The sequence below is a fragment of the Hippocampus comes genome, unplaced genomic scaffold (assembly GCF_001891065.2).
Source record: "Hippocampus comes isolate QL1 unplaced genomic scaffold, H_comes_QL1_v1.1 scaffold177, whole genome shotgun sequence".
Taxonomy (NCBI): Eukaryota; Metazoa; Chordata; class Actinopteri; order Syngnathiformes; family Syngnathidae; genus Hippocampus; species Hippocampus comes.
Window position 1 is genome coordinate 1673043 of NW_017806158.1, and position 27872 is coordinate 1700914.

The 27872-nt window shown below is 42.7% G+C and overlaps 2 protein-coding genes and 1 long non-coding RNA gene across 5 annotated transcripts in view; 2 read left to right on the plus strand and 1 right to left on the minus strand.

Annotated features, from left to right (window-relative positions):
- atp2a3 (ATPase sarcoplasmic/endoplasmic reticulum Ca2+ transporting 3) overlaps positions 1 to 17052 on the plus strand; it is a 46564-nt gene extending 29512 nt beyond the window's left edge. Inside the window, exons 9-21 of one of the 3 annotated variants that reach the window (XM_019895153.1) lie at positions 4071 to 4159; positions 5380 to 5482; positions 7257 to 7388; positions 8581 to 9015; positions 9330 to 9665; positions 10977 to 11197; positions 11273 to 11475; positions 12011 to 12096; positions 14200 to 14333; positions 15299 to 15416; positions 15985 to 16102; positions 16728 to 16758; positions 16852 to 17052. In XM_019895153.1, the coding sequence (XP_019750712.1) occupies positions 4071 to 4159; positions 5380 to 5482; positions 7257 to 7388; positions 8581 to 9015; positions 9330 to 9665; positions 10977 to 11197; positions 11273 to 11475; positions 12011 to 12096; positions 14200 to 14333; positions 15299 to 15416; positions 15985 to 16102; positions 16728 to 16732 (1980 nt within the window). In that variant the 3' untranslated portion in view covers positions 16733 to 16758; positions 16852 to 17052. The remainder of the gene's footprint in view (positions 1 to 4070; positions 4160 to 5379; positions 5483 to 7256; positions 7389 to 8580; positions 9016 to 9329; positions 9666 to 10976; positions 11198 to 11272; positions 11476 to 12010; positions 12097 to 14199; positions 14334 to 15298; positions 15417 to 15984; positions 16103 to 16727; positions 16759 to 16851) is intronic. The other 2 variants (XM_019895154.1, XM_019895152.1) reach the window with 2 other exon arrangements.
- Positions 17053 to 17724: 672 nt separating this feature from the next.
- LOC109531137 (uncharacterized) lies at positions 17725 to 18039 on the minus strand. The gene is made up of 2 exons (XR_002171117.1): positions 17957 to 18039; positions 17725 to 17842 (listed from the first exon to the last, which is right to left on the minus strand). It is a non-coding gene; the product is annotated as an uncharacterized LOC109531137 (long non-coding RNA).
- Positions 18040 to 23689: 5650 nt separating this feature from the next.
- Positions 23690 to 27872, plus strand: part of camkk1a (calcium/calmodulin-dependent protein kinase kinase 1, alpha a) — a 44876-nt gene continuing 40693 nt past the window's right edge. Inside the window, exon 1 of the mRNA XM_019895099.1 lies at positions 23690 to 24305. The gene's annotated coding sequence lies outside the window, so the exon portion shown is untranslated. The remainder of the gene's footprint in view (positions 24306 to 27872) is intronic.

Consider the following 27872-nt stretch of genomic DNA (forward strand, 5'->3'; position numbering starts at 1 on the left):
CTCTAGACCTGGAGTGTTAAACTCATTTTCAGGGGCCACGTCATAGTTGTGGTTCCACACAGACTGCTGTTCTGCCCTTCACAGGCATGGTTATTGCATTTATTTTTACCTAGACCTTGAATTTGAAATTAGACGTCCCGGAAAACGTGACAACCAATTATTTAAGTGTGTAATTATTCTTCAATTCATGTTACACACCCAACATGGCATTTGGTTTGATCTGATTCATGTTCTCCAATTCAACATAGACAGTCAGACAATTTAAGAGAGAAGGAACAGTTTGCTCAGAAATCATTTGGGGGGGAATTCTAAATTATTCATACCAGTGGCCAGAGTTCCTTATTCTTCTTTTGCTGTGTGCTTTATCTTTATTTATTTTCTGGGAGACATGCATATTACAGACAATGGCCGCGTTTATATTCGTTTTGGGATTGTAGGAGACAACCTCTGGTGGTACTGCACACTGTTGCCATGACTCAGCCGATCCCACAACACTGTACACATCGATCTCATCAGTTTACCAAAAATCACTTTATCCACTGCATTGGAGACTTAGCCTCACCTTGAACTGCAACATCTGGTGCTTCGCTAGCCCCCCCTATGCAAAACCATTCATTTCGTTTCCACAGAGTACATGTCAGTGGTGGTTGTCTTAAGTTGAGTAACATTGAGATTTTGCAAAGCAAAAAAAGGGATTAGCAGCTTTGGCTTAAGTTATTCAAAAGCATATTTATTTATATTATTATTATTTATTTTTTTCGTGGGTGTTGAAACCCTCCATAGCCCACCAGACAAATACCCCCACTCACAAGATGACGTGGCATGCCGTGTGTGTGTGTGTGTGTGTGTGTGTGTGTGTGTGTGTGTGTGTGTGTGTGTGAGAGAGTGTGAATAATGTGTAGCTGCAGGGAGTTCCCTCAAACTTGGCGGATGTGTAGGAGTGACCTCACCGCAAACCTTTAAACCCTCCCAGGCACAGGAAGACTAAGCCCAGCTGACGTTGGCAAATATTGACCCGCATCCACCTAAAGGGGAGGACCTGACAGGGAATAAGGCTGCACGCTCATATACCGTCTCCCCCACAATATGAGGAACAACTGCAGTTCTGCAAAAAAATATATATATATTCTGATGCGAAGTATGTTGAGGCTCTGATCGAGTTAAATAATGTCACAAAATATTCGGAACAGCTCCCAGTATGATGCAGGGCAGTTCGACAACACTGTGAAAAGTTAAAAGTATTATGACATCCTCAAGGCATGAGCGCAAGAAGAGTTCTCTTCACCTGGTAGTCACTTGAATTGTTACTAAGGAGTCTGCAAAAGCCATGAAAGCGTTTTCCAAGAAACTTTATGAAGGGGAATATGATTTTGAAAAATAATTGAATTCTTCTTTTTTTCTCCTCAATATTATGAATTAAGATGGGGTTAATTTTGCCATCTTTAAAATGATCTCACCCTTTCTCATCACAGTAGGACCATTTTTTTTCAGATCCATCGTTTTCTGATCCGTATCCCAAACTCCCTTTTCCCTTTGAGCACATGCAAACCCGAATAGTGGCTACTCGGCCGTCATCCCCACGCAAGCTGAGATAGTGAGGAGATGAATCCGATCCTGTGCCACTATGACTGAGTCACATTGATCACACTGTGCCTTGTTACCGTGGAGACCATGGCAGATCAGATAGTGAGGAAAAAGTGGACGGAGGAGCAATCTTATTATATTTCTCAGTCGCTGCTTTGGCTGCACTGGGTGTTCTCTTGTGGAAGTCATCGGGGTCCCCAAATAGCCAGTTGTTGATTTGTTCGCGAGTTATGGAACTGGGCCTCATAAACCTTTTGTCTGCCGCTTTTAGTTGACCAGACGACTAAGGTGCAATGAGGTCGTTTCTTTTAACATTGAGCCTCTCTCTCCTGTGTCAGGACGACCCATAGATCCTCTTGCAATAACATTTCAAAGTCATGAAACTTGGACACAGACATTCATGCCTTCATTGGAACATTTCCACGGTCACCTCCTGACTTTTCCTCCTTGGATAAATGGATACAAATGATTACTTTATAGTGTTTTTTTCCCCCCCTTTTCCAGTAAAATGCAATGCAACAGTCTGCAGGATAGGATGAGACTGTCTTGATCATGCATTTAAATCAGAGCTTCCGTCGAATGAGTGATACTCTCAACTCCCCATCTCCAATGTTTGTTGCTGCTACGAGCAGTGGTGGAGCTACAGGGTGCCCAGGGGTGGCCAAGGCCACCCGTCGTCACTCTGTAACCAACCCCCCTGGCTACCCTCATACCTCGAGGAAAATGTTAATATCTGATTTTTCTGCCATTTTTACATGAATGCAGTAGCCTATTGTTCGACCCCTTGATACTCCGCTACATCTTTTTTTTTTTTTTTTAACGGTAAATTTAAATAATAAAATAAATCATCCGAATGCAAACTCTACAAAAATCTCTTGTCAAGAATATTCAATTGTGAGACCCCTTGATACTCCGCTACATCTTTTTTTTTAACTGTGTATTTAAATAATAAAATAAATAATCCGAATGCAAGCTCTACAAAAATCTCTTGTCAAGAATATTCAATTGTTACAGTCAATGTCAATCAAAATCATCAATTCACACCACAGCAAGCAAACAACATGGCCGAGAAGGATTTGTTTATCGTACCATCCACAATCATGGGGTCATGAAATGAAATGCACACTGATGAAGACTCAAGCTTTGGCCACCAATCAGTGAAGCATGCGGTCCATTTATTATTAAGTGCAAAATACATTTTTAGCTTCATCCTGCAGTCTATTGACATTTTTTTCATAATCTCAAACAGTTTCAAACATGTTTTCCAGCTTGTGTGTGTGTATGCCTGTGTGCTTGTATCTATGGATTATGCAATCCGTTTTTTTAAAGAGAAGAGACCGTAATGTTTTCTTGTTCAGTTGATATATTTAATCCACACAAATCTTCTTGTGTATACAACCATACTTGTATTACACATGCGGTGCATCCCGTTGTTTTTCCTGTCACCTGCGAGGGTTCAGTTCGCGTTTAGTGCCCCAATGCGTGCCAATCAATCTACTTAAAGATGGTTTTAGGGAGTTTGAGGATTCAAGAAAGTTAGAAACGTAACAAAGGCAAGAGCCTTCAAGTGTCCTATTTTCCTTGACTTGATTTATGTTGCACAAAAGTGTGAGTGTGTGTGGGGGGTGGGGGTGGGGGGGTGAGTTAGTGAGTGAGTGACTGACTGATGAGGCATAACATGATGTGTGACTCCCCCGCTTGTTTGGAAATTGGCAGAGGGTGGAAATCAAAGATGTGAGTAAAGGATTTTTGGGGCCTTCTCCAACAGCAATCAGTCATCCGCAGCGGTGATGTCACACGGCGGACACACTGCAATCGGCTCGCTGGTTTTGAATTGAAAAAGACAAGCGAGGCCAGGTTTTCGGATTCTCAGTGGGCAGCCGTTTAGAATTAAGGAGCGGTTGTTTGAGCGCCGCAATTGGCTAGATCTGCGCAAGCTGTCTTCAAGACCGTGGAATCTGTCATGTCAAAAACTATCCGTTCCTGGACAATGTGTGTGTTTTTTTTCTTCCCCATGGAAAGTAATATAAATGAAAGAAAATCGGTCAAACTGTGAGTGCAAATGGTTGTTTGCAGACATGTGCTCTGCGATTGGCTGGCGACCAATCAGTCTTGGTTTCCAAAAGTCTCCTGTGATAGGCTGTAGCTCACCGCCGGCAACCCTAAAAAGCACACGTGACATAGAAATTGAACGGGCTGATGGATTTGTGTGTCACAAAGTGACAGAAAATTTTGCTTGAAAGAAAGTCACTTTAGTATCCATCTTCCATGCAAATGTATTCCATTTTTTTTTTTTATGTGAAATTGAATTTGCGCACCTTCACTCTCACATAGACAAAGTAAAATGACTTCTTTTGCACTTCGAATTAGATCAATTACATGACAGTTCGTAACTAATCTCGGCTAAGAATAGAAGCGACATGTTTTCGCACGAACACATGAACTGTGGCTGCGCAGCTATTGTTTTTGTTTTTTCCCCTCTCCAGATGTTCGTGGCGGACAAAGTGCAGAATTCCAGCTGCACCTTGCATGAGTTCTCGATAACAGGATCCACATATGCACCTGAAGGGGAAATGTAAGTTTCATATCTTAAACTTAAAAAGAAAAAAAAAAGGAAAAAAGAGTTCTTCTGCAATAATTCAATTGTGTAGAGTGCATGTCTTTTATCTCGTTATTTCATATCGTGCTTAAAAATGAAAAATTATGATAGCGTCCTGTCCAAAAAAAACTAAGCGATGTTGAAACTGAACGACGGGGCGTTTTTAAGTGTGTCTGCATGTTGTTTGTTTAGCTGCACAGTTAAGAATGTGATTCCACGTCAACCTGTGGCTTTCATAACAGCACAGCGTGGGTTATTGTGTGGGAGCTTTGCTAGCAACGGCTGCGTTCTCTGCTGGGAAGCGGCGCGACGCAAGTCGTCAGGCCACCGGCGCCGTGGATCTTGAGAACGCACGCCGTCCCGCAAATTCCACACCGGCACTGAAACCGTGTTTACATGACAATACCGTATTTTCCGGACGATAAGTCGCAGTTTTTTTGTAGTTTGGCTGGGGGTGCGACTTGTACTCTGGAGCGATTTATGGATGAAATTATTAACACATTATTATATAATTTCACATGTTATATTCACATTAAACCACAAGAGGCCGCTCTAGACCTGTGTTGTTAAAACCACGATGAGTCTGATGTACACGACGTCGAAGAGGAAGCGCTGTATCTTCTACCTCCGGAGTTGGTGGAGTTGCTTTAAAGTGACACAGAGGATGAAGATTCCATTGGATTTAGTGATTTGGAGTGACATTGATGGTTTGGTGAACTTGTTAGCATGTTCTTTATGCGGTAGTTATCTGAAGAACTCTTAATATGTTACTTGAACATACCAAACGTTCTCAGTTCGTCGTTTATGCGTCATGTAACGTTAGCATATTGTACATTTATTCTGCGTGTTTTCTATTTATTTATTTTTTTTAATTGCCTCAAGATGACGTGTCTGTTCTTGGGGTTGGATTTTATCACATAAATTTCCCCCCAAAATACGACTTATACTCCCGTGCGACTTATGTATGTTTTTTTTTGTTCTTTATTATGCATTTTATGGCTGGTGCGACTTATACTCAGGAGCGATTTATAGTCCAGAAAATACGGTAGTTTCTCATCTCAACCCTGGTATGCTAAACAGCCTCCTCATGTCATGAATTTTCATGAGCGCCCGATGTGTGGTGAACTGTAAAATGTTTCCCCCTTGTGTTGAAAAATTTTAGCGTCTGTTGGTCTGTTTTTTTTTTCTCTCTCCAGACTGAAAGGAGACCGGTCAGTCCAGTGTGGAGACTATGATGGACTTTTGGAGTTGGCCACTGTGTGTTCCATGTGCAATGACTCTTCATTGGATTACAATGAGGTCATTAAAAGCGCACACACACACACACACACACACACACACACACACACACACACACTCACACACACACACACACAGCAGTACTAAATATAGTTCTGTTGCTATACAACTAAGCAACATTGCGTCGTTTTGGTGAGTGTCCTTTTTTTGTTCGAAGAGCTCGTTTTAGCCCAATCTTGAGCGAAAATTCTTGGAATTGCTTTTCTCACCTCTTTGTCATGGCCACAGTATCTTAGTAACCAGACTGAAGAGAGAGGCCGGGGATAACACAACTTAAATTGCATGTATCCTCCCTGGCCTAACTGATCCGCGGCTGTTTTGCCGCCACTTTAATATGTTTTTAGGTGATGAAATACCTGAGTGGGAGCCCAAGCAGAAAAGAGGAGCAGCTGAGCACCAGAGAGGGGGGGAGGAGGGGGTGGACGAGGAGTTTTATTGTTTTGTGCTGTCACACAAACAAATGATTGGCCATTAGTGCGTCCTCTGCCCTACTTCACTTTTCAGCACCTTTTAAAGAGACTTCACGAGTATGACTCACCACCGGGGTGGGTTTCCAGCAGATCTAAATATTGCCCTTGACAGAATGTCGAGAGCAAAGGGAAATGAGTGACTTGTTGAGTATCCTGCTTTTAGCCCGTGTAATTGAGAATGACGCCTTTGCGAAGGTCATTGTGACCAAAGAAATACATTTTTGAACAACACCATTGCAGCGGTGCAGCAATTTAGTAACTCGAGTTTAAATTGTCGGCATTTTCATCCTGTGTGCTTCCAATAAATTTAACGTGCTTTGTTAAGAGTGCAGAAAATATGACAAAGTGGAATGAATACATCTGAGCTTTCGGGTTGCTAAGCCATACAATGTTAATTAAACATGCTGTGCCATGAAATTTGTACGCTACAAGAATACAGACAATAAATTCTTTTGATTTGAACGACTATCCACCGTTTTATATAATTTAAAAAAACAATTCCCTTCTTTTTCTTCATGAAAGGTCTTTTGACATTCTTTGGTCAAAGAATAAAAGCACTTTCAGCATCCGTCTGTCACATGAGTTCAAATCACGTTGCTTTGGGAGGGGCAGCTCTTTCTCATGCAAGTGTACTCAGGCTTTTGTTTCCATTTTTCACACTCTTTGGAAAAGAGTAACCAATCTAGCATTTAATAATTTGGTGGCTGAAAAAAAGATCAAACTGCTGGAATCACATAAACGTATCGGTGCAGTTGATGTAACGTAATTTTGGCGAGTTTGATTCGGGGCGGAGACATATCCTGGACTCTGTGGACATGTTGTGGGGCATGTTATCGTATTTCATTCATAAATATAACAACAACGTATATCGAACCCTTTGAATCATTGCAGACTTTAAAGAGAATGAAAGGAGCCAAATCAAGTTGGCTGTGCTCACACCCACAACGGCACAGAGCGCCTGCTTTAAATTGCGCCAAGCCGTGCGCCTCTGCGAAAACACCCACAAAACAAAGTTCAGCCCACCCCTGCGCAGGTTTTAAACCACGTTTCACACCAGACCCGCATTGGTCACAAAAACGGTCAACTATTTCTCATCCCGTTACCGAGGATGCACTTTTGTAATGCAATACAAAATCGATGTTGTCTCTTAAAGGACATCTGCTTCCTCTTGCTAAGCTAATAACATCCTATAAATTAGCCCGTGTTTTACCGTGACACAATTTACCAAACAAATGGTGATTTGCGTTTCATATTTTCATTGACTGATTAGTGTCATAACAAATGCTTGTTAATGTTTCTCTCAGGCCAAAGGCGTGTACGAGAAAGTGGGGGAAGCCACAGAGACGGCTCTTACCACCTTGGTGGAGAAGATGAATGTCTTCAAAACGGACCTTTCCGGACTCAGCAAGGTGGAGCGTGCTGGGGCCTGCAACTCGGTGAGCCTCATGAAAGAGTGCAATTGTGCAAACATCATTGGCAGTACAAGCTTTGTGGTTTTAACAACACTCTTATCAAAGTCATTTTGACATTTTAAACTGTAAATGCGACAGATCGAAGTGAGAAAACAAAATCAGCAGTGATTATTCAATTCAACAGCCGGATTGCCATAAAGAATCGTCCAAATTCTAATACGCCGCTCCTCACGAGGGTCGCAGGCGTGCTGGAGCCCATCCCAGCTGTCTCCGGTGAAATAAAAAGGGTCAAAGGTCATTTGTCAGTGTCTTAACCCTCTTTTACATTGCAAGGCCGCCAAACGGCCTCGTCAGAGCGGAACAAAACATTTGGCAGCAAAAAGGATTTGTTTTTACAACCGAACAAAGAAATCAAGTTGATAAAAAAATCTATTTTCGTGCCGAAATCGTGTGTGCATTTATATAGCGAGATGATGAGTGATAATGTCAGCGCAAATATCTTGTGTAACTTCAAATACTTGGCGCACACGCGGCATTACACAACAGGCAAGGCGACTCCAATGTGAAACTATCCCACGTTCTCCGGCATTCACAGTTTACAGGTGACTTAGAGCTCTGATATTCCCTCTGAAGATGTTTCTGGCCATTTCATGTTTCGTTTGTGCAGGACGGGGTGTGTAGAAGTGAAAACTATCAAACTTGTTTCATATTGCCTAATCAATCATCATTTATAAAGTCGACTCTGACTGAGAAGGACATCTAGTGGTCGAACCAGACCTGATGCAGAGTACAAGAAAATGATGATGACGCTGTTCGTGACGTTTCTTCAACATGTTGTTTGCACTTGGTATTTGCTAACGTGACGAATGTGGTCATGCCTTCGTGATGTTGGTATTTGTTCGAAAGCTGCCTCCTTTGACTGAATCAAACCCTCCAGCTGCCCCCCCGCACCCCCAAAAAAAACCTCCATGACACTAGCCATGATCTTCCCATGCTTTTTTATTTATTCCTGGGTAATCTGACTTCCTTCCAAATTGCAAAGATATTCACGTGAGGTTCTTTAAACATTTTAAATTGTCAATAGGTGTGTAGGTAAGAAAATGGAAATAATCTATTGATCCCTGCCCAGGTCTGAAGCCAACGTCTGTTTGGCTCCCTTCATAATCTTTATAGTTTTTTTTTTTTTTAATTGCCGTTGTTCCATGTCGCCCTTCAGGTGATCAGGCAACTGATGAAGAAGGAGTTCACCTTGGAATTCTCTCGCGATCGCAAGTCCATGTCGGTCTACTGCACGCCGGTCAAGCCCGGCTCTCAGAGCAAGATGTTTATCAAGGCACGGGAGAATCGTACAATTCAAGAATTTCTTTTTCCTTTCTATCACATTCTAATGTTTCTTTTTGCCTGTATAGTCAGTTGTAGTCTTTTTCAACAGGGTGCTCCAGAGAGCGTGATCGAGCGATGTCAATACATGCGTCTGGGAACCGGGAAGGTGGCACTGACACCGGCCTTGCGCGAGCAGCTCATGTCCAAGGTCCGTGACTGGGGAACGGGGCGGGACACCCTGCGCTGCTTGGCTCTGGCCACCCGTGACAACCCCCCACGCAAGGAGGACATGGACTTGGAGAATTCCAGCAAGTTTGTGGACTATGAGGTACGTTGTGATAAAAACTAGACAAAACATGGGTAACTTTTCTTGAGCTGAAATTAGATTTACTGTATTAACTCATTCACTCCCAAAGACGTTTTTAAACGTCTTTTCAGACTTGGTTCAGAATTGGCTGGTACTGAATGAGTTTTTAATATGAAAACTTTTTTTTTTTTTGCCCCACCTCGTCATGTTTCACTTGACTTGCTGCTAGGCGGAGTCATAACTGCCCATATGCAAATGAAAACGTTTGCGAGCTGACATCACCACATCTTGAAACTAATACTCTTTTTTTTTTTTCCCTCCTTGTTTCGTTTTAGTTGAGCCTCACATTCATCGGCTGTGTGGGCATGCTGGACCCGCCGAGAAACGAGGTGATAGGCTCGGTGAAACTCTGCAACGAAGCAGGTATTCGTGTGATCATGATCACGGGGGACAACAAGGGCACAGCGGTGGCCATCTGCAGGCGCATCGGCATCTTCGGCGAGAAGGAGGACGTGGCGGGAAAGGCCTACACCGGCCGCGAGTTTGATGATCTTTCACCGGAAGCCCAGAAAGAGGCTGTGAAACACGCACGATGTTTCGCACGGGTGGAGCCGGCTCACAAGTCCAAGATTGTTAGCTACCTGCAGTCCTTCGAGGAAATCACCGCCATGGTGAGCCTAAAGAAGAATCATTGAATCATTTTTTTCCAGGTGATGTCTGGCTCAGCTCAAGTATTTCTTCTGGCAAAAGTTGTGAAAACGGAAACATGATGGGTTTGTCCGACTTTTGGTAGCCTGCTGCTATTGTAGCATCCACAATGTTATGGTGCCATCCTTGGGGAGTAACACGTATTAAAAAGTAACACATACACTATAATAGGGACTTTTTCTGTATGATAATGAATTCATTGTCATATCATTTTTTTTTTTTTTTTTTTTTAAATAAAACACCGTCCAATGCCGTAAGACTATGTAATAACGCGGCTTGTTGACAGCCGTAATTAGTTTTTCATGTCATTATTTTATTCTGGCCTAGTCGTGTTTTTCATCCAAATTCATTCATTCATTCATTTTCCGATCCGCTCGTCCTCACAAGGGTCGCGGTGGGGGGGGTACTGGAGCCTATCCCAGCCATCTTGGGCAGTAGGCGGGGGACGCCGTGAACCGGTTGCCAGCCAATCGCAGTGCACACAGAGACAAACAACCATCCGCGCTCACATTCACACCTAGGGACAATTTGGAACAATTCAATCAGCCTGCCATGCATGTTTTTGGAATGTGGGAGGAAACCAGAATACCTGGAGAAAACCCACGAAGGCCCGGGGAGAACATGCAAACTCCACACAGGGAGGCCAGAGTTGGAATTGAACCCAATACCTCTGCACTGTGAGGCCGACGCGCTAACCACTGGACCACCTGGCCGCCCCTTCATACAAATGTTTACTGTAATTCGAATTACAGCATTCGCGCTCAAGATTTTGATAGACCATGGTGGACACAACCGACTCAAATCCATCAAACTTGTTTCGGTCTTGAATTAAACAGACCTCGACAAGAAAGATCACAAAATGCTGGAGGATGTCCATTGTTGATATTTGATTTGCTGTGTCACATTTCTCTTGCTCTTGTCATGCTAGGATGATGTCACTGTTTACAGAAGCTGCTATCCCGCCTGCATTCCACTTTATCTGATATATGCTGCATTTATCTGATAGTTCTACTATGTATGGTATGTCTCCCTTGCCTGTTACCGGGTTTGAACATGCGATTCATCCTTCCTTTCAAAATATATCAAAGGATAACGGGCATGTTTCAGTCCTCCCCTGCAGCTGCTGTCTTCTATCAGACACTGTCATCTTTTACGCGCTCTGCTGCTTCCTCTCTGTCTCGGCAGCAGTATGATGCATTGTAGTTTGCGCTACGGGCCACCTCTCCCTGCTGCTTCCTCAATGATTGTTAAATCAACGCTTTTTCTCATCACAGACTGGAGATGGCGTGAACGATGCCCCCGCCCTGAAGAAAGCAGAGATCGGCATCGCAATGGGCTCGGGTACAGCGGTGGCCAAATCAGCCTCCGAGATGGTACTCTCTGATGATAATTTCTCCACCATTGTGTCTGCTGTGGAGGAGGGCCGGGCCATCTACAACAACATGAAGCAGTTCATCAGATACCTCATTTCCTCCAACGTGGGCGAAGTCGTGTGGTGAGGAAGAGCGACGCGCTGAGATACCGCAGTCATTTTTCATTCGTCTCAATGTTTATGTCCGTTCCCCTGCAGCATCTTCTTAACCGCCATTCTGGGTCTCCCTGAGGCTCTGATACCAGTCCAGTTGTTGTGGGTCAATCTGGTGACCGATGGTCTGCCCGCCACCGCCCTGGGCTTTAACCCCCCTGACCTGGACATCATGGACAAACCTCCACGTAATCCCAAAGAACCTCTCATCTCAGGATGGCTTTTCTTCCGCTACTTGGCCATTGGAGGTACTTACTGAAATCGTTGTGCATCACTTGCCTTTCATCCACAGCTTGCTTTAAAAGAAACATGTTTGTTTTTTTTTTGTTGTTGTTTTTTTTTTTTTAAATTTAACGCAGTTCCCAAATGTATGCGGCGATATTTTTTTCAAAATGCACCAAGCACAGTTTATACAGCATTATTCTCACCTTGCTGATATCAACCAGTTTTAGAGGCGCGTTATCTCATTTAAATGAGCCAGCCTTAATCCCCGCCCTGTTTTCTGCTGGGCCAAATGCAAGTCTGGCGTTTATTGCAATGAAGTGCAACCCATGTGCAAAGAAGTGTCCCGAATAGCTATGAAAAGATTTTAACTTGTGGTGTCAGCAGTTCATAAACAAGACTGTGTATGAACACAGGGACACGCTGGCAAACATGGAAACCCTCTCCTGCGTTTTCTTTATAAAACGGAACCCCTGTAACGCTGTGTAAACGTAAAATTTGCATATGAATTTTTCAAGACTGGAGTCGTAACAACTGCTGTACATTTTTTGTCTGTCTTAGGCTATGTGGGTCTGGGGACCGTGAGTGCCGCCACTTGGTGGTACCTGTTTGATGAAGAAGGGCCACAAGTGTCTTTTTATCAGCTGGTGAGTCCCAAACTGATTCTCTCTCCACAATGTTTTCAATGTAGTGGACAGATTCCCCCGTTCTGTACTGTCAGGTGGCATAGCATGAGCTTCCAAAGCCCAGGGCTAGTCAAGCAATCACACTCTCAACAGGCAGTCCTGTAGGGAGTTTGCTTTGTCTCTCTCGGGCTGCTCTCGAAGGCAATCCAGAAGTTTCAACCAAAACAAGGATGAATTGGCAGGTGTAACAATTCCGTACTCTTTTTAAAAAACAACAACTTTTTTTTCTTACCCTTTCAGGGACAGCGGTGACGACAGTGGACAGTTTATCATGTTCTCAGGTTACAGGGTGCATGAAAGGGTTAATGCAAGAAGCGTACCGCTGGCAAAAAAAGCTGAAATATCACATCACTTTTCACAGAATTATTTATAAGAGTTCATAAAACCTTTGTCATTTAAAACATGGACTTCATGACATTTCCTGGTATATCGTTTAGTGTGGCAGCAATGCGCTTCCATATGTAGCCATGGAGGCTTCCAGGCCCCTCCTGTTGATCGGTGAAGAGCTCTGCTACCTTATGAGGGTTGAATCCTTTCTTTGGTCGCTACAAACCCATTTCAGAAGACTTCAGTACGCATGCTGATAACGATGTCCTCCACGGTGCTCAGCAGCGATGAAATCTCACCACATGTCAAGCCAAGCAACAAGCTATATTCTTGTTACCGTATTTTCCGCACTAAAAGGTGCACCTAAAAGCTCACAGTGCGCCTTAAAATTCATTATGGTAATATTTCGACCCCCAAAATGGCTCCTTGCTCGAGACATGCTGACAACGCAGAGTTCAAACTTAAGGTGATCGGTTACTCAGTTGAACATGGACATAGATCAGCGGCAAGAGAGTTCAACGTTAACAAGTCAATGTTGTAACTTGCTGTTGGTTAAGTGAACCGTGTCGCTGCTTTATTAAATAGGTTTTTGTTGCGTCTGATCGTTCTGTTGGCGTTTCCTTGAGCGTAACTCCATCTCGTGGATGCATTGTCGATTGCGTCTTATAATGCGGTGCGCCCAATGTATGAAAAAAATGACAAAATAGGCCATTCATTGAAGGTGCGCCTCATAATCCAGTGCGCCTTTTAGTGTGGAAAATATGGTACATTCTCTTATCATTTAGCATTTCTTGTTCTAATAGAAAAATATCTAGTCTGATCTGTTGGAATGCAGCATTTTATCTCATCGGAATTTTTTTTTTTTTTTTATGTCCTGTGTCACAATCCTTCCTGCTGTGGTGGAATGTTCCCCTGTGTTCTTGGCAACACATCAGCTTGTTAGCCAGACATTCACACCTGCAGAGCTCAGCTGAAGCTTGTTATCCGGCCACCTTAGAAGCAGCCTCTACTTCAGCGTTGCCAGATCATCTTTATGTCATTACAGTCTTTCCAGTGTTCACTTCCACATTTACTGCAGTTTTTTGATCTTGTTTATACCTGGAGAAAGCGGTGCGCCGTAATCACCGTGTGTAGTGGGAATGAGCTGCGGCTGACCTCGATTCGGGGCATTGTGAGTTGGTGGGGAGTGGATAAGATCCCGCTCGGCGTTCGTAAAGGGCCGTGGGCCCGTCTTGGTTAACATACCTCACCGAAGTGGCTAGGGAGAGAAAAGTCTGGGCTCCCCTGCTTGGCAACTGCCTCCGTAAACCAACCTTGGAAAAGCAGAAGAAATGGATCGAAGGGTGGATGGATAAAATACATGTGAGCACGAAAATATAAACTGCACCAATATGGTAGATCAAGACGAGCCCGATGAAGTGGCTTCGGTATTTCATTTTGATGCCTCCTGGAACCTCCCTTTGCGCCATGAGGAGGCTCCGGCGGACTACCTTGGACACGCTTGAGAAACTACTGTACAGTATCTCTCTGGCCTGAGAATGCCTCTGGATCCCTACCAGAAAGGGCTGGACGAAGTGGCAAGGGAGAGAAAAGTCTGGGCTCCCCTGCTTGGCAGCTACCCCCGAAAACTAAGTCGCTCGTGGGTTCTTGTTTGACTTGAGCAACAAGGTCAAACGGATCCTCCATTGCATCAGCACACACACACGTTCTTGAGCTTGTATGTGTCTGTCCCCGCAGCGACACTTCATGCAGTGCACTGAGGAGAACCCAGTGTTTCAGGGAATCGATTGTGAGGTGTTTGAATCCCGCTACCCCACCACCATGGCCCTCTCCGTGCTGGTTACCATTGAAATGTTCAATGCGCTCAACAGGTCAGTCATCGTCTCCTTGAAATGTCACACTTAAATGTCAACTGTCACGTGGCTGTAATTGAAGAGACGCCGTCATCCGGCATGACACCACTTCTTTGAGAAAGCATTACACATTTGCCAGAGGGATAACCGCATAATTTTCATGCCAGAACAACACACACATACAATGACCTTAACAACTTGAATGAAAGATAAGACTGAGTATAAAGGCTGTTTTCTTTTCCGCTCGCCACAGAAACAAGACCCGCTGTCTTATTTAGGAAGAATTTTTTTGGGGAAAAAAATGAGATCAAACTAATAGGCTGCCTAATGCATGTCTTCCTAGTAGAAGACAGTCTGAAAAATAAATAAAAATAAATTAATTGGTACGGGAAGACATTTCTTAACTAGAAGATTGTGTAAGTAGAGACGCGCTTTCCATGTAAATGCCCTAATCCGTTCCAAGCTCCCCCAAATTCAGACGTGTTTTCTAAAGCATAAAAATGCATCAAAATATGTTACACATGTTGCAATTAGATTATTGCACAATAAATGAGAGTTGTGGATAATGTAAAAAAAAAAGACACATATCTATCTATTTATATATCTACACACATAGATACATATGGTAGAGGTCCCACTTAGCCAACGGGAGACCAGGAAGATGCCAGGTAATAGCCAATGGTACATCAGATATAAGTATGTTGCGTTCAGGAAACTCAGAGCTACGAATAGCAGACCGTTCTGTATTTTTACCTTTCATATCTTGAAATTTTTTTCGTTACAAGAGGCAATATTTTCCTGTTGAGGCGTTTCGTAACTTGAAAATTTCGTATGAAGAGATAAATAGAGGTACCACTGTAACTCGATTTCAATTTACAAAATAACATCTTTCAGCGTTGTAAGAAGAGGCAAAGGTTTCAATGTATTGCTCGACTGTCGAGTTATCCGCATATTCTGATCAAAACCACTTTCTCTCCCGACAGTTTGTCCGAGAACCAGTCCCTTCTGCGAATGCCTCCCTGGGTCAATATTTGGTTACTGGGAGCCATTGTCCTTTCTCTCTCCCTCCACTTCTTAATCCTTTATGTTGAGCCTATGCCAGTAAGTACATCTTTGAGGCGGTTGGTGGTACTGTCCGGTGGCGTCACACGATTTTTTTGTCTCAATGAAACGCCTAAACTCACTTCAACAGGCACAGTAGTTTCCTCTGCACCGCGATGCCAAAAGGATGCCTGACTGGTCTGAAGCTCCTCGGTTCATTTTAACACGCTGAACCGCAAATATGTTGCGGTTCACCGTACAGTGCAAAAGTCCACCAATTATCACATCGTAAAACAGCCAATGGGAGAGGAGGATGCAGTCGGAAGAATGATACATGAAACTTTGTGGAGGTGTGGCACATGAGTCACAGACGAAGCTAATAAATGTTGATCTGCAAAAATAAAATCAATAAGCATGATGTAAAGAGTATTGACAAAACAACAAACCCAATCATGACCTTTGACATTTTGACAGTAAAACTATTTTGCAATCTTTTCAATAACGTTCACAGTAATAACCATGGCCAAACTTTCCGGAAGCAAATTATTCAATGCAGAAACTTGTGTCTGTCACCTTTCCTCAGATGATGGTATATTTATCAAAGTCTTCCGTTGCTTTTATCATTCAGCTGATCTTCCAGGTGACCCCTCTGCGTTGGTCTCAGTGGACCGTGGTCCTGAAAATTTCAATCCCTGTTATCCTCCTGGATGAGGCACTAAAATATATTTCCAGGCATTACCTTGAAGGTATTTTTCAATTTTTTTTTCTCCCCCATTTATTGTATTTCATCAAGTGATGGTATCGTGAGCCTCGAGCAAGTCACGTCTGTCTGAAAGCCGTTTACAGTAATCCCTCGTTTATCGCGGTTAATGGGGACTAAAACCACCCGCGACAAACGAAAATCCGCGAAGTAGCCACCCCCTCCTCCATATAGGTACATGTACATAATATTTATAAGACCAAATTTAATGCTATACACGCATGTAGAAGTAAATTTTGAAGTAATTAACATGACTTAATGCTGTATACCAATAGATTTAAACATGTATAAGTTAGGTTAGTTTATTCATTTTTATTTTATTTTATTTTTTTTTAAGTCCGCAAACGGTCCGGGAGAAGCTGCGAAAGTCAGCAAAACAACAGCGAGTCACATAGAGCAACAGATACAGGACTGTACTATATGTATATGATTTTTTAAATTTTTTTTAATGAATATGTTTGAAAAAATCCACGATGCACTGAAGCCGAGATAAACGAACCGCGTAATAGCGAGGGATCACTGTAATGTTCTTACGGGGATGTTTAAATCAAGTGCAATTTCATCCTTTCACTGACTTTCCTTTTTTTTCCTCCTCTGCATTTCAAATGCAGCCTAAATTCTTTTCTTCCCTTCTATGGAAAGGTACAACCCCTCCGAGTACCGCTTTACTCTTCAATATGACGACTGTAAATTGCTCATCATCTGACTTAAAATCTTTTTCCCTCACTTTGGCAGGTGATGATGAGAGGAAGTACCGGAGGAAATGGCAGCAGAATTAAGTCGTCTCCATCCAACGCGCTCACAGTTAGACACAGGCTTTCCTTCTTCCCTCTTACAAGCGACAACCCCCTACTCATCATTCTGTGTCGGATGAACCACCACTACACAGTCAAGAGGCATGCCTGAAGAAAAACAAACAAACAAACAAAAAAAAAAGCTGCTGCAATCTTTGGCTTGAATGTGAGCGAATGCCGGAAAAAAAAAATGCGTGCAGTAACTTTTTTTTTTTCTTCCCAGTGGAATGAAGATTGATAATGCAAGGTGGGTGGGGTGAGGTGTGAAAAGCAGGAAAATAAGCCTAAACTCTGAGATGGCGTGTGGAAAAATGTGGCTCTTGGGCTGCTGTTTTGTGTGTCGGGTCACTGTTGAGAACTACCGAACCTGTGCGTCTTTGTGTCTGCGTGCGCGTCCCGCAATAATCTGGTAGTACTGCCCGAGCTTCTGCAAATCACTTTTCTAGAAGTAGCGTGATATATATCTCGATCTCAAGGTCATCACAGGAAAGCTTTCCTCGTCACTCTTCATCTCTTCCCCCTCAACACAGAGCTCAAGCCGTCTTGAGCTGACTGCACTTGCCGTGAGCACGGAGGTGATCCAGCTGCTTTTACGTGGCTCGGCCACTTCTTCCGGTGCTTTATTTGCGGGCCCACTTTCAAAACTCAGCGAGAAAAAGTCAAGTTAGATGATAAAAGCTAAAAGGCTAAGCAGCAGTAAAACCAGTGTATTAGTTGTGTCTTTGTCATTTGGCTCTTTTAATTAATAATAATTCTGTCTGTTTGTGTGTGTGTGTAAATGCACGATAACCTTGACAGCTGACATTCTCTCAATTTTTTTTTAATGCATGAGCTCAACTGGTCCATGTTTCAATATTTTTGCCGGTGGTTTTTTGCTTTCCCTGAAACGAGCCGAATGGGAACAGGTTGTCCGAGGACATCGGCCGCGATACCTTTCTGTGATTCTTGCCGTCTTTCCGTGTCTCTGTTGCAAGCGGTGGTTTTTTTTGCTTTCTCTGAAAAGAGCTGAATGGGAAGAGGTTGTCCGAGGACATCGGCCGCGATACCTTTCTGTGATTCTTGCCGTCTTTCCGCGTCTATGTTGCAACCCCTCGGTGACACTCGAAGCTTACTGGCACTTCACTCTAAGCTTATTGCCAACTTCTCTCTTAGAGCATTGTTCGAAGTTCAGAACTGTGAGGTCCTGTCAATCAAATCAAATGGGTCAATGAATGTTTCGGAAATGTTGTCGTATTTTAACATTCAGCTCCTTCGTAGAGAACAAGGCAAAAACGAAAACATTGAAATGTTGGAGATTTGCATTCAAAAGTTTAGGGAAGATTACATGAAATGCAGCTGTGAAGATTATTGGGCACTTTTAGTTCATCCTGAAAGCCGGCCATTGCTAATATTTTTCGGAGTGGTGTGGCCCATAATCTGGTTGACGTTTCAGGCTCTGAGTTGAATGTATTGTACAATATAAGTTCAAGAATGGCAAGTCGACTGCTTGATTGTCTCAAAAGTACGTATTGAATCACACCAGGCCTTATACAGCCCCACTGCAACTCCACTTGGACCAAGTGGTGAAAATGAATGTCTTACGAGCCGCTTAATGATGTTTTTGTCCACCGCGACCATTCCTGTGTTCCCCTAAAAGTCAAATGTTGGTCATGAGATTCAAAAGCTTTTGCCGTGTGTGCTTGGTGCGCTACTCTTTCGCTTCTCCTACGTTCTCAAGTCTTTTAGCAACTCAAAGGGTCCATGTTTTAGATAATTAAATCATGTATTTGAAAGAACACGCGTGGTTGAGATTGTGTCTTTTAGCTCTAAATTATTGGCTTCGCGTCGGGTCCGGAAGCTTTGTGGACTGGGTCACAGTGGTTGGCTGCTTGTTTGTTTAGGTGTTTTTTTTTTTTTTTTTCTTCATCTCTTTGATCCACTTGCCGAAAACACACCCAGAAAAAAATAGTTGAAAACGGTGCAAGTGTTCCGAATGAATTTGTTTCGATTTCTTAAAAAAAAAAAAAAACTAATGAATTTGTTTCGATTTCTTAAAAAAAAAAAATAAAAAAATTCCCATGGCTTGCCAACCTCTGGCCACCGGGCCCCATCGAGGTCTACATATGTTTATTTACTACTGAATCCTCAATTCTGTACAGAAGATGACTATATGATTGCATGGAATCATGTTACTGTAATAATAACCTATACAGTATATAGATTGTTTGGGGAGTATCAATGAAACTACTTTTTCCCCCCCTTTTGGCACTTCTTTGCATTTTGTAGAATAGAGAGTTATTTCTTGATCATTTTTTGTTTGGCTTTTACATTTGGGTTTTTGTGTGGTGACTGTCGGGGAAGCATACAATGTCAAGTTGGAGAATCATTACGCTGATTGACTGACAATGACAGTGATCGTTTCAGTGTGCCGGTGTGACAACGATCGAAAATTCGTATAAACGCTGGTTGATGATGAGCAAAGAGTAGTGAAGGATTCTGGGTAGTGAAATTGTGTGGCTGTACAGTGAAGGGCTTGGTGTAGATAAGCAGGCTCTGGAGACGAATGGCCCGTCCTGAGAAATTGAACTCATTGATGGGACCGCCATCATGGTGCACCGACCATCTCAGATAACCTTGTTGTCTCACAGTAGTGTGGCGATCATGTTCATATCCATAACAACTCACAATTTAAATAAAATAAAAGTCTCGAGAGCCTGACTTTCACCTGTAAAACGGAAAAAGATTGTCTGTATTGCCTTGTTAATATTGATTGTGGACACATAATTTTTATAACTAACGAAGACGTGGAAATAAAGATTATTTATCTTATTTATTCTGAGCTTCTATTTTGTTTTTACTTTTTGCAGGTTACATATGAAAGAAAATTAAACTTTTGTTTGTACACAAATAGTTTTCATACCCATGAAAAGCGAAATTACAAAACCAAGTCTCACTAAAATTTTATTTTGTAAAATGCAATTTGAAATGAAAATCAAGAACATATACTGTATCTATGTGTACAGTATATGCATATGAACATATGTGCATTGTACTTGGCCATGGAACAGAAGCCAATTGTCCAATTTCTTTTCGTCCCTTAAAAAGTCAGACACATAAAATGTGTTGTATTTCCGACAGTTCAACTAATTTGGATGTAAACACCCTCTCATTAAAGCTCAGAGTCTGCACTTAAATCACATCTTGATTGTTTCATTCGAAATCCATTGCAGTTTTGTGAAAACCTGAAAATTGTGTCAATGTCCAAATATTTATGGAACAGAATGTGTATATGTACATATGTATGTGTACAGATGCATGTGTATACAGTACAGTATGTACTCTATATGTATATCTATTTCATATTGTATGTGTATACGTCCACTACCCAGTACAAGGTTTATGCTATTGCCGCATCAATCGTAATCTTATTTTAGATTCTCATTCAGCATCGCTACGATTGATTCGTTTCCGGCTTTTCTCTGTTCGTTTGCGTTTTCGAGAAGATCAAGGTAGTGGCCATTCGATTACGTGCTCGTTTAAACATGCATCGGATTTACATCACCAGCAGGGGGCGATATTTCACCACCATGTATTTTCATGACCCTTCAAGTTGCTCCGAACTGGAATCAGCTTTGCAGCGTCATAAGTTTGCTGTGGAATGAAGACAAGAGTTTTTCCATTTGAGACGTTTGTGCTCAGGATAGTAAAGTGATGCTTCTCCGCTCCAACCTGGGTTTTTTTCTGTATGAGTCAAACTCCTGGCTCGACCAGCACATTTTCGTGGGGCGCTTGCTGGTGTACAAGTAGAACGCTTACAAACCCTCACAGAAAGAGGATGATCTCAAAAAGAGCCCGTTTGAAATGTCCAATCTGAGCTTCGGATGGATACATGATAGTTCCACAGTCACACATATTCAAGACAGCCAGAGATTGCAGGTGATGGATCTTCATGCAACGCGAAACAAATCAGGCAACGAAATGAATCTCCTGCCTCTGCAGTGTTTCATGATGGGCCGTTAAACAGGACGCTCTGTTAGGAGTCAATAATGCGGCAATGACGCTGCAAAAACACAGAAATATGCAAAAAGACGTGTGTGCGGATGAAGTTAAAAAAAAACAAGCTAAAACTGTTTTAATACAGCGATGACGACAAGGGTGCCATTTTTTTTTTTAGTGTCACTTTGTCTATGCTTCACCTAATATTTTAAACCACTTCCGGCATCTAAATTACACCCGGAAGTATTCAGACACACCTCTTTAATTTAACTAGGAGAAGGTAGCACGGTGGAATAGTTGTAAGCGCGTCTTTACAGTTTTTTTTTTTACCTTTCACATTCCAGAACCAGGCGTGTTAGAATCTAAATTGTCCTTAGGTGTGAATGTGAGTGTGAATGGTTTTCTCTCTCTATGTGCCCTGCAAATTGACTGGCAAGCAACCCAGGAAGGAGCCGTTCTCTCCCCTGAAGGCATCTGGGATAAGCTCCAGCTCATTTGTGACCCTGCCCTTGAAGAAAGAATTCTCAATTCTCTGCTTTCGGTTTTAGGGGAATACAGTAGTTTGGGGGAGGCCTTTTTCTGCTTTTTCTGTCCATGACTGTGCCTCAGAATCAAAGTATCACTGACCTGAGATCTACCAAATTATTTTCAGAAATAAATTGAACATATATATATATATATATATATATATATATATACACACACACACACACACACATAAAATGTGTGGACTCTAACTTTGTACCTTTCTGCCCTTGACATTATTTGTTGCATAATTGTGAATAAAATACTTAACCAGTGTGCATATTAATATGTGGATGTGAATAGAGACGTACTTTTATTTAATCTATAAGAGGAATTAATTTTCACAGTTCTGCAATTTCATTTACAGTCCAATTCTTTTCATTGATTGGGCATCAATGATTGGGTTTGTGACGACATGTTACGGTTGACACTCACATTGTGCATAATTACCACCTATAGGAATGCAGTGGAAAACAATGACATCCTTTTAAATCAAACCAGTCAGACAAGACATGTTTAGTGTTGTTCAGCCTGCGAAGCTACTCTACTTCACTTCTGTAACATTAAAGTTGTGGGGAAAATTGACTTTGAATTATTTGTATATAAATAGTTGTGTCTCTGGAGTCTTTTCCCCACCTATTAGTGAGGAGTTAAACATGCAAGTATATCTGTAGGTGGGGGGGGGGGGCAGCAAGTGAAGTGTTTGTTTTAAATGTAAACTTTTGTCAGAAGCGCTGATTGGCAGGAACGTAACTTTCTTCATGACTTGGTGAAGTTGTCTCCTCCGTGACATCCAAAAGGTCCCCAGAGTAATTAACTGACAGCTTGGTGAGAGAAACTCAAATACATGCTGACAGACTTCTCACATGCTTGTTTAGGTTCCGGGCGCTAAGGTCAGCTATCCCTAGCGCCATGCATAGTTGTCATGGTAACAAAATACGTGTTTTGCTGTCAGTTAGCGTGGAAAATGTCTTTATCCTTGGGATAGTTAGCAGAAAGCTCATTTTCCAAGAATGTTCTTGAGACTCCCGGAAACTTAGTGGCAAGATCCATCATTACTCCTTGGTGAATTATTTCGCTGCGATAGTTTGTGAAATGTCTTGTAAATTACTATCGTTGAAACATGAGGACTTGGAACTCGAGGAGGAGGCTCATCTGGTTTCATTTAAACGAGCGCCCAACATTTATACATATAAGGCTGTGTTGTGACTGAGCTCCTCAACATAACTCAACAAGCAGGCGCGGTTCGCCGGACACTCTGATGTCTTTGCAGTAGAAGCTGTGCGAGAAGAAGAAGGCACACACTGTGACCTCTTCCTCACAGCAAGCGGTCGTAAAGAAGAGGATGATTCTCGTGGCTCATGTCTGAAGGATGCGGAGGCCAGACGACAAGAGCTTTGTCAGCCATTTAAAAAGTGCGACATCATGACATCGCAAGAATTATTTCAGCAAGGCTGGATGCGAGCACAGTAATCAAATGTGGATGTTGTTGGTAAACAATTTGTTTTGGAACACTCGACATTTAACAATGGAATGGGAAGAAATTGGAAGATAATGCGACATACATGAAGCGGTGCCCTATAAAATTGGTGTTACGTGTAGGCGTAAATATTTGTGTATTCAAAGTAATGCTATTAAGTATTGTTGTTATTACGGAATATAATTGGAGCATACATAAAAAAAAAAGAAAAAGCATTATTTGCGCGCAAGCATTTGTTTGAACAATTGGGCCATTTTGAGCAACATTGTGATGAACGAATGCCAATTTACAGCACCCTATTTGCAATTTGCAGTTCAGTGCATTGAAACAGCAATGCTGATGATGGTTTACAGTACGACCACTTTTTCACCCCTCGCATAAATATCTGTTGTCATGTTTTTGCTTCTCTGGAGCATTCACACTCAAGCCATAACATGAGGATTGTTTTAGATGTGACAATTTGATCGATCTAATTGGGATGTAGAAATGTACTCCACACAGGAAGGCCAGAGCCCAGACCTCTGCGCTGTGAGGCCGACGCGCTAACAAGACGAAATAAAAATCTCAAAATGAAAAATAAATCTCAAGTGTACTCTGAATGCTTGAGCAGGATGACTTAAATTACATTGTGGTTCATTACTTTTTTTTTTTTTTTTTGTAGCCCCGAGTCACTGCTCTGCCAATTTGCCGTTGAAAGACGTTTCGATTTGTGCGGTTTAGGAAACGCTTTATGTAGTAATAAAAATGAGCCCAACAGGGGCGCTCTCTCGCCATCATTCCAAACAAATGCACAGATTAAATCAAACAATATAAAATGGGGATTTGAGAATATCTAGGTCCGTGCGATTTTGCATGAATACAGAGGGCAATGCACTGTGCAGTATAGTCCAAGATTATTCTATCGCTGTGTTGTAAATATAACAATGGCGCATTCTCGTGACGCTGCAGGGAACCGGGCGGATTATAGGACCCGTGTAATTCAAGTCAAGGCGAATAACTGAAGTTATGGTTTCCCGTGTGCAGCAGCCAGCGTGAGACAAAAGCGGCGAGTGCTTTCGCGCGTGTGGATCGCCGCTGCAGCGTGCAGGAGCAGCCGATTCGCTTTCTTTAATCTCCAGCGAGGATCCGAACACATTACGAGGAGAGGAGAGAGGGTTCGGCGTGGGCGCACCGTGGCACTGTTATTTCCGGAAGAAAAGAGAGGGGCGTCAAAACAACATGGGACACATCTCGGGTCAGCAGCTGGTGGTTCTCGCTCGCATCTAACCGGGCAGGACAGTTGCACCGACGCGTTGTTTTGGCTTGTGCGCGCCGAGACACGCGGGGACGGACACGTCCGACCGGGACATCCCTCACCCCCCCCCCCCACCCCTTGGGTCTGTGACAACGCAAGAAGAGGTTCGACGCTCATTTGGGTGAGTGAAACTTTTTTAAAATTTGGTGTGCGTGTTCGGTGAATGCGTTTGGTGGTGCTGACAGCCAGTCAGTCGGATCATAATATGGGGAAGTGGGTCGAGAAAATGCATGACGCTTGTGTTTCACAATCTCGATGAAGAGAAGGCACGTACAAGGTACCCTGATTTGCGAGTTAAACTCGTTAAGTGACCAGGCTCGTAACTGAAATCACTCGCACGTGAAAACAACTTGACCATTTGAAATGAAAAGAAATACTGTTGATCCGCCCCCCCCCAAAAAAAAACATCAAAACAAAGTGGCAAGTATTTAATTGTTCAAGCAAATTTTATTTTCACTCCACTTTGACAGAATTGATTCAATCTCAACTGTTTTGTTTGTTTGTTTGTTTTTAATTCCTGCTTTTCCCACTCACAGCATCTTCTTATACTTTTAATAGACCCCATCTTGAAAATTATTTCAATATCCATGGGTGGCTTGACAGTCTTTATGGTATGGGTCTCACATTTTATACTATTCACCACCACAGCACCGCCAGAAACAATGAAAGTGGAACACAGCCAGTGGGGGAACGATCTGGCAGTTGTTGCGAGAAGCTAACGTAAAGCTAGTGTCAAGTCACAATAATCATGTCTGCAGTATGGAAATAGATTGTGGAAAGTGGAGTCAATGCAGCGGCGACTTGCCAAGTGTGCGAATTGAGCATTTTGCGTGACGGAAAGGATAGGAGCCTACGTTTAACAAATTGAATCCAACACCTGAAAAATTGATGTCAGGATCGTTATCAACCTTCTGCAGAGCTTACTGATGAGCTGATCATTTGAAGGGAGTGTGGTAGAAGAGGGACAAATCCAAAACGTGCAGTATAGCGGCCCTCAAAGACTGGAATTGAACACATCTTGAGTATACTTTTACTGCGAAGGGATTCAATTTCTACTGCGATAAAAATTTGGGGCCCATCCCTACAGCCGTCCAAAATAGCCTCAAAATATGCCCCTCACTGAAATGTAGCCACATAGAAAAACACCAAATTACTCACTCGGCTTCTCCTTCATTGTCATTGCTGAAAGCCTCTTGATGCGTAATAAACATAATGCATGTTTGCCTGAAGTGGTGCTTGCACAGCTGCAAGTTGCATATTTCTTAATCACCAGCCATTGTCCTGATGGTTTACTCTGAATTTACTAGAGACTGATGACCTTGTACAGATGTGCATCTCTGAAATTCAAAGCGGTGTATGACAAATAAGGAAGTCCACTTTTACTTGGAGCCCTGCCCACTTGGTGCTTGATCATTATTATTAATTGAATGTTCCAGTATTTGAATGAGCCTGAGGGCTGTTTAGCAACAACGTCGCCGAGCAGCTCCACTTCCCTTTCAAATGTTCATTATATTTGCGGACATAAATATGCACTGTGATAGACATTATGCAGACGAGGGCTTCTGCAATGAGAAGCACAGAAATGCTGTGGCCGGACGACCATATTCTATCTGCATGGGTGCTGTACTGACCCAAAAAAATAGTGGCTCTGCAATAGACTTCCAATGTTAGTTAAAAAAAAATCATTTAGTCCTTATTTGTGTGTTTTATTTTTTATTGGATGCTTTCACTTGATTCAAAGACTTGCGATTTCCCTTCTATTTCACACGTCACTGTGGTGCTGCTTTCTCAGCGCTGTATTAGAACCACTCGTTCACTTTGGCCATCGTGCAGAAGTGCAAGCCAGCTACTGAAAAAGAGGCCATGTCAAAATTTCATCGTCTTACAGCTCCTCTGGGAAATCACTTGATTAAGGCGAAGGGATAGAAACTGGTGTGTGTGTGTGTGTGTGTGTGTGTGTGTGTGTGTGTGTGTGTGTGTGTGTGTGTGTGTGTGTGTGCGCGCACGCTCGTCTGTGAGAGATTTTATGCAGTTTGTGTTTCATCTCCTTAAGCCAAACATAAATACACCCATTTTCACCCATGTAGTGAAGTAAAGTACATCTGGTCTGTGAGTCTGAGAGTCACCAGAATGTGGCTCTGCTGGATGCCAAAAATTGTTATGTCCTGTTGCTTTTCTTATTGAAAATTGTTTTCTATTTTGAGTTGATCATAACAAGTGATGCTGATTTCCATCAAGTTGTTTCCTTGGTACACCGAGTCATACTCAATACCTGATTCGGTGGTGTCCACCTTAGGGATGGTATATTTTGAATGAGTGAGTGCGTCATGTATTATAATGAGGTAAACCGAATGAATGGATGAAACTAATCATTGCATACGATGGACCAACATACAATAGCAAAGAGTTCTTTTTGTATAGCTGTAGATGAACGTATTGTGACTGCCATCCCTCTCATCGCCAACGTTATTTCCACCGGTTCTGTTCATCCCCGCTCAAACTTAAAAAAAAAATGGACAACCTTGACAACAACAGACCCATCTCCAATGATCCATTACTAGGACTCAGTAACGCAACTCCATCATCATACTCCATTCAGCTGTATGAAACTTCTCTGTCCAGATTCAGCTCACAAGCTGACTTTGGTTGCATCGCCATTCTCCTTTTCCTTGATCGTTCTGCCACATTTGACAGTATTAATCACACAATCCTCCTCAACCGTCTACATTCTGTTGGCATCTCTGGAACAGCGCTCTTCTGATTTATCTCGGACCTCTTCGACCATCATCACTTTGTCTCTGTCAACAACTGCAAGTCCCACACTTCCTCAGTCAGCCATGTAGTCCCCCAAGGTTCAGTGCTCGGCCCCCTCCTCTTCACAATGCACATGCTCTCCCTATGTCACATTCGCCACCATGGACTCCATTTTCCCTTTTACGATGACGATATTCAACTGGAAATCTCGACCAAATCTGTCATCCTCGCCATCATAATCGACTGACTTTTTGACATCAAAACCCGAATGGACAAAAATTAAACCGGAACTCCTCATCACCGTGCCCAAAAGGTCAAAAGGTCACACCCTCCCCCTCCATTCGCAACCTTGGCCGAATCATGGACTCCACTCTTTCACCAATCCAATATCGACCACACCACTTAAACCACTTAAACATCCTTTTTTTTTCCACCTACGCGACATTGCACGCCTCGTCGCTCCCTTTCCCAGACCACAGACAAGATAATCATTCATGCTTGCAGTCCTCTCAGATTCAACTACTGCAATAGCCTCTTTTTTGGACCTCCACCTATCTAGAAAAAAATTGAGTATGTCCAGAACTCTGCTGCCCACTTCCTCACCCACACCTGCCCCAGGGAGCACATCTCCTCAGCCTCCATCACCTCCACCTGCTCCTTGACCAACACTGCATCCAATACAAACTTCTCCTCCTAACCTGGCCCCTCCCTACCTCTCCGACCCATTGCAGCATCACTGTCCCACCCTTCCCCTCCGCTCTGCTGACTCTGCTCTCCTCACACCCATCACCCGCACAAAGCGCCGGATTTCGAGGGAACCGAGCATTCGTCGCCACCGTCACAACCGATCAGGAACTCAGACTCTAGAAAAGTTCAAATCCTTTAAAAAAAAATATATATATATATATATATATATATATATATATATTTATAA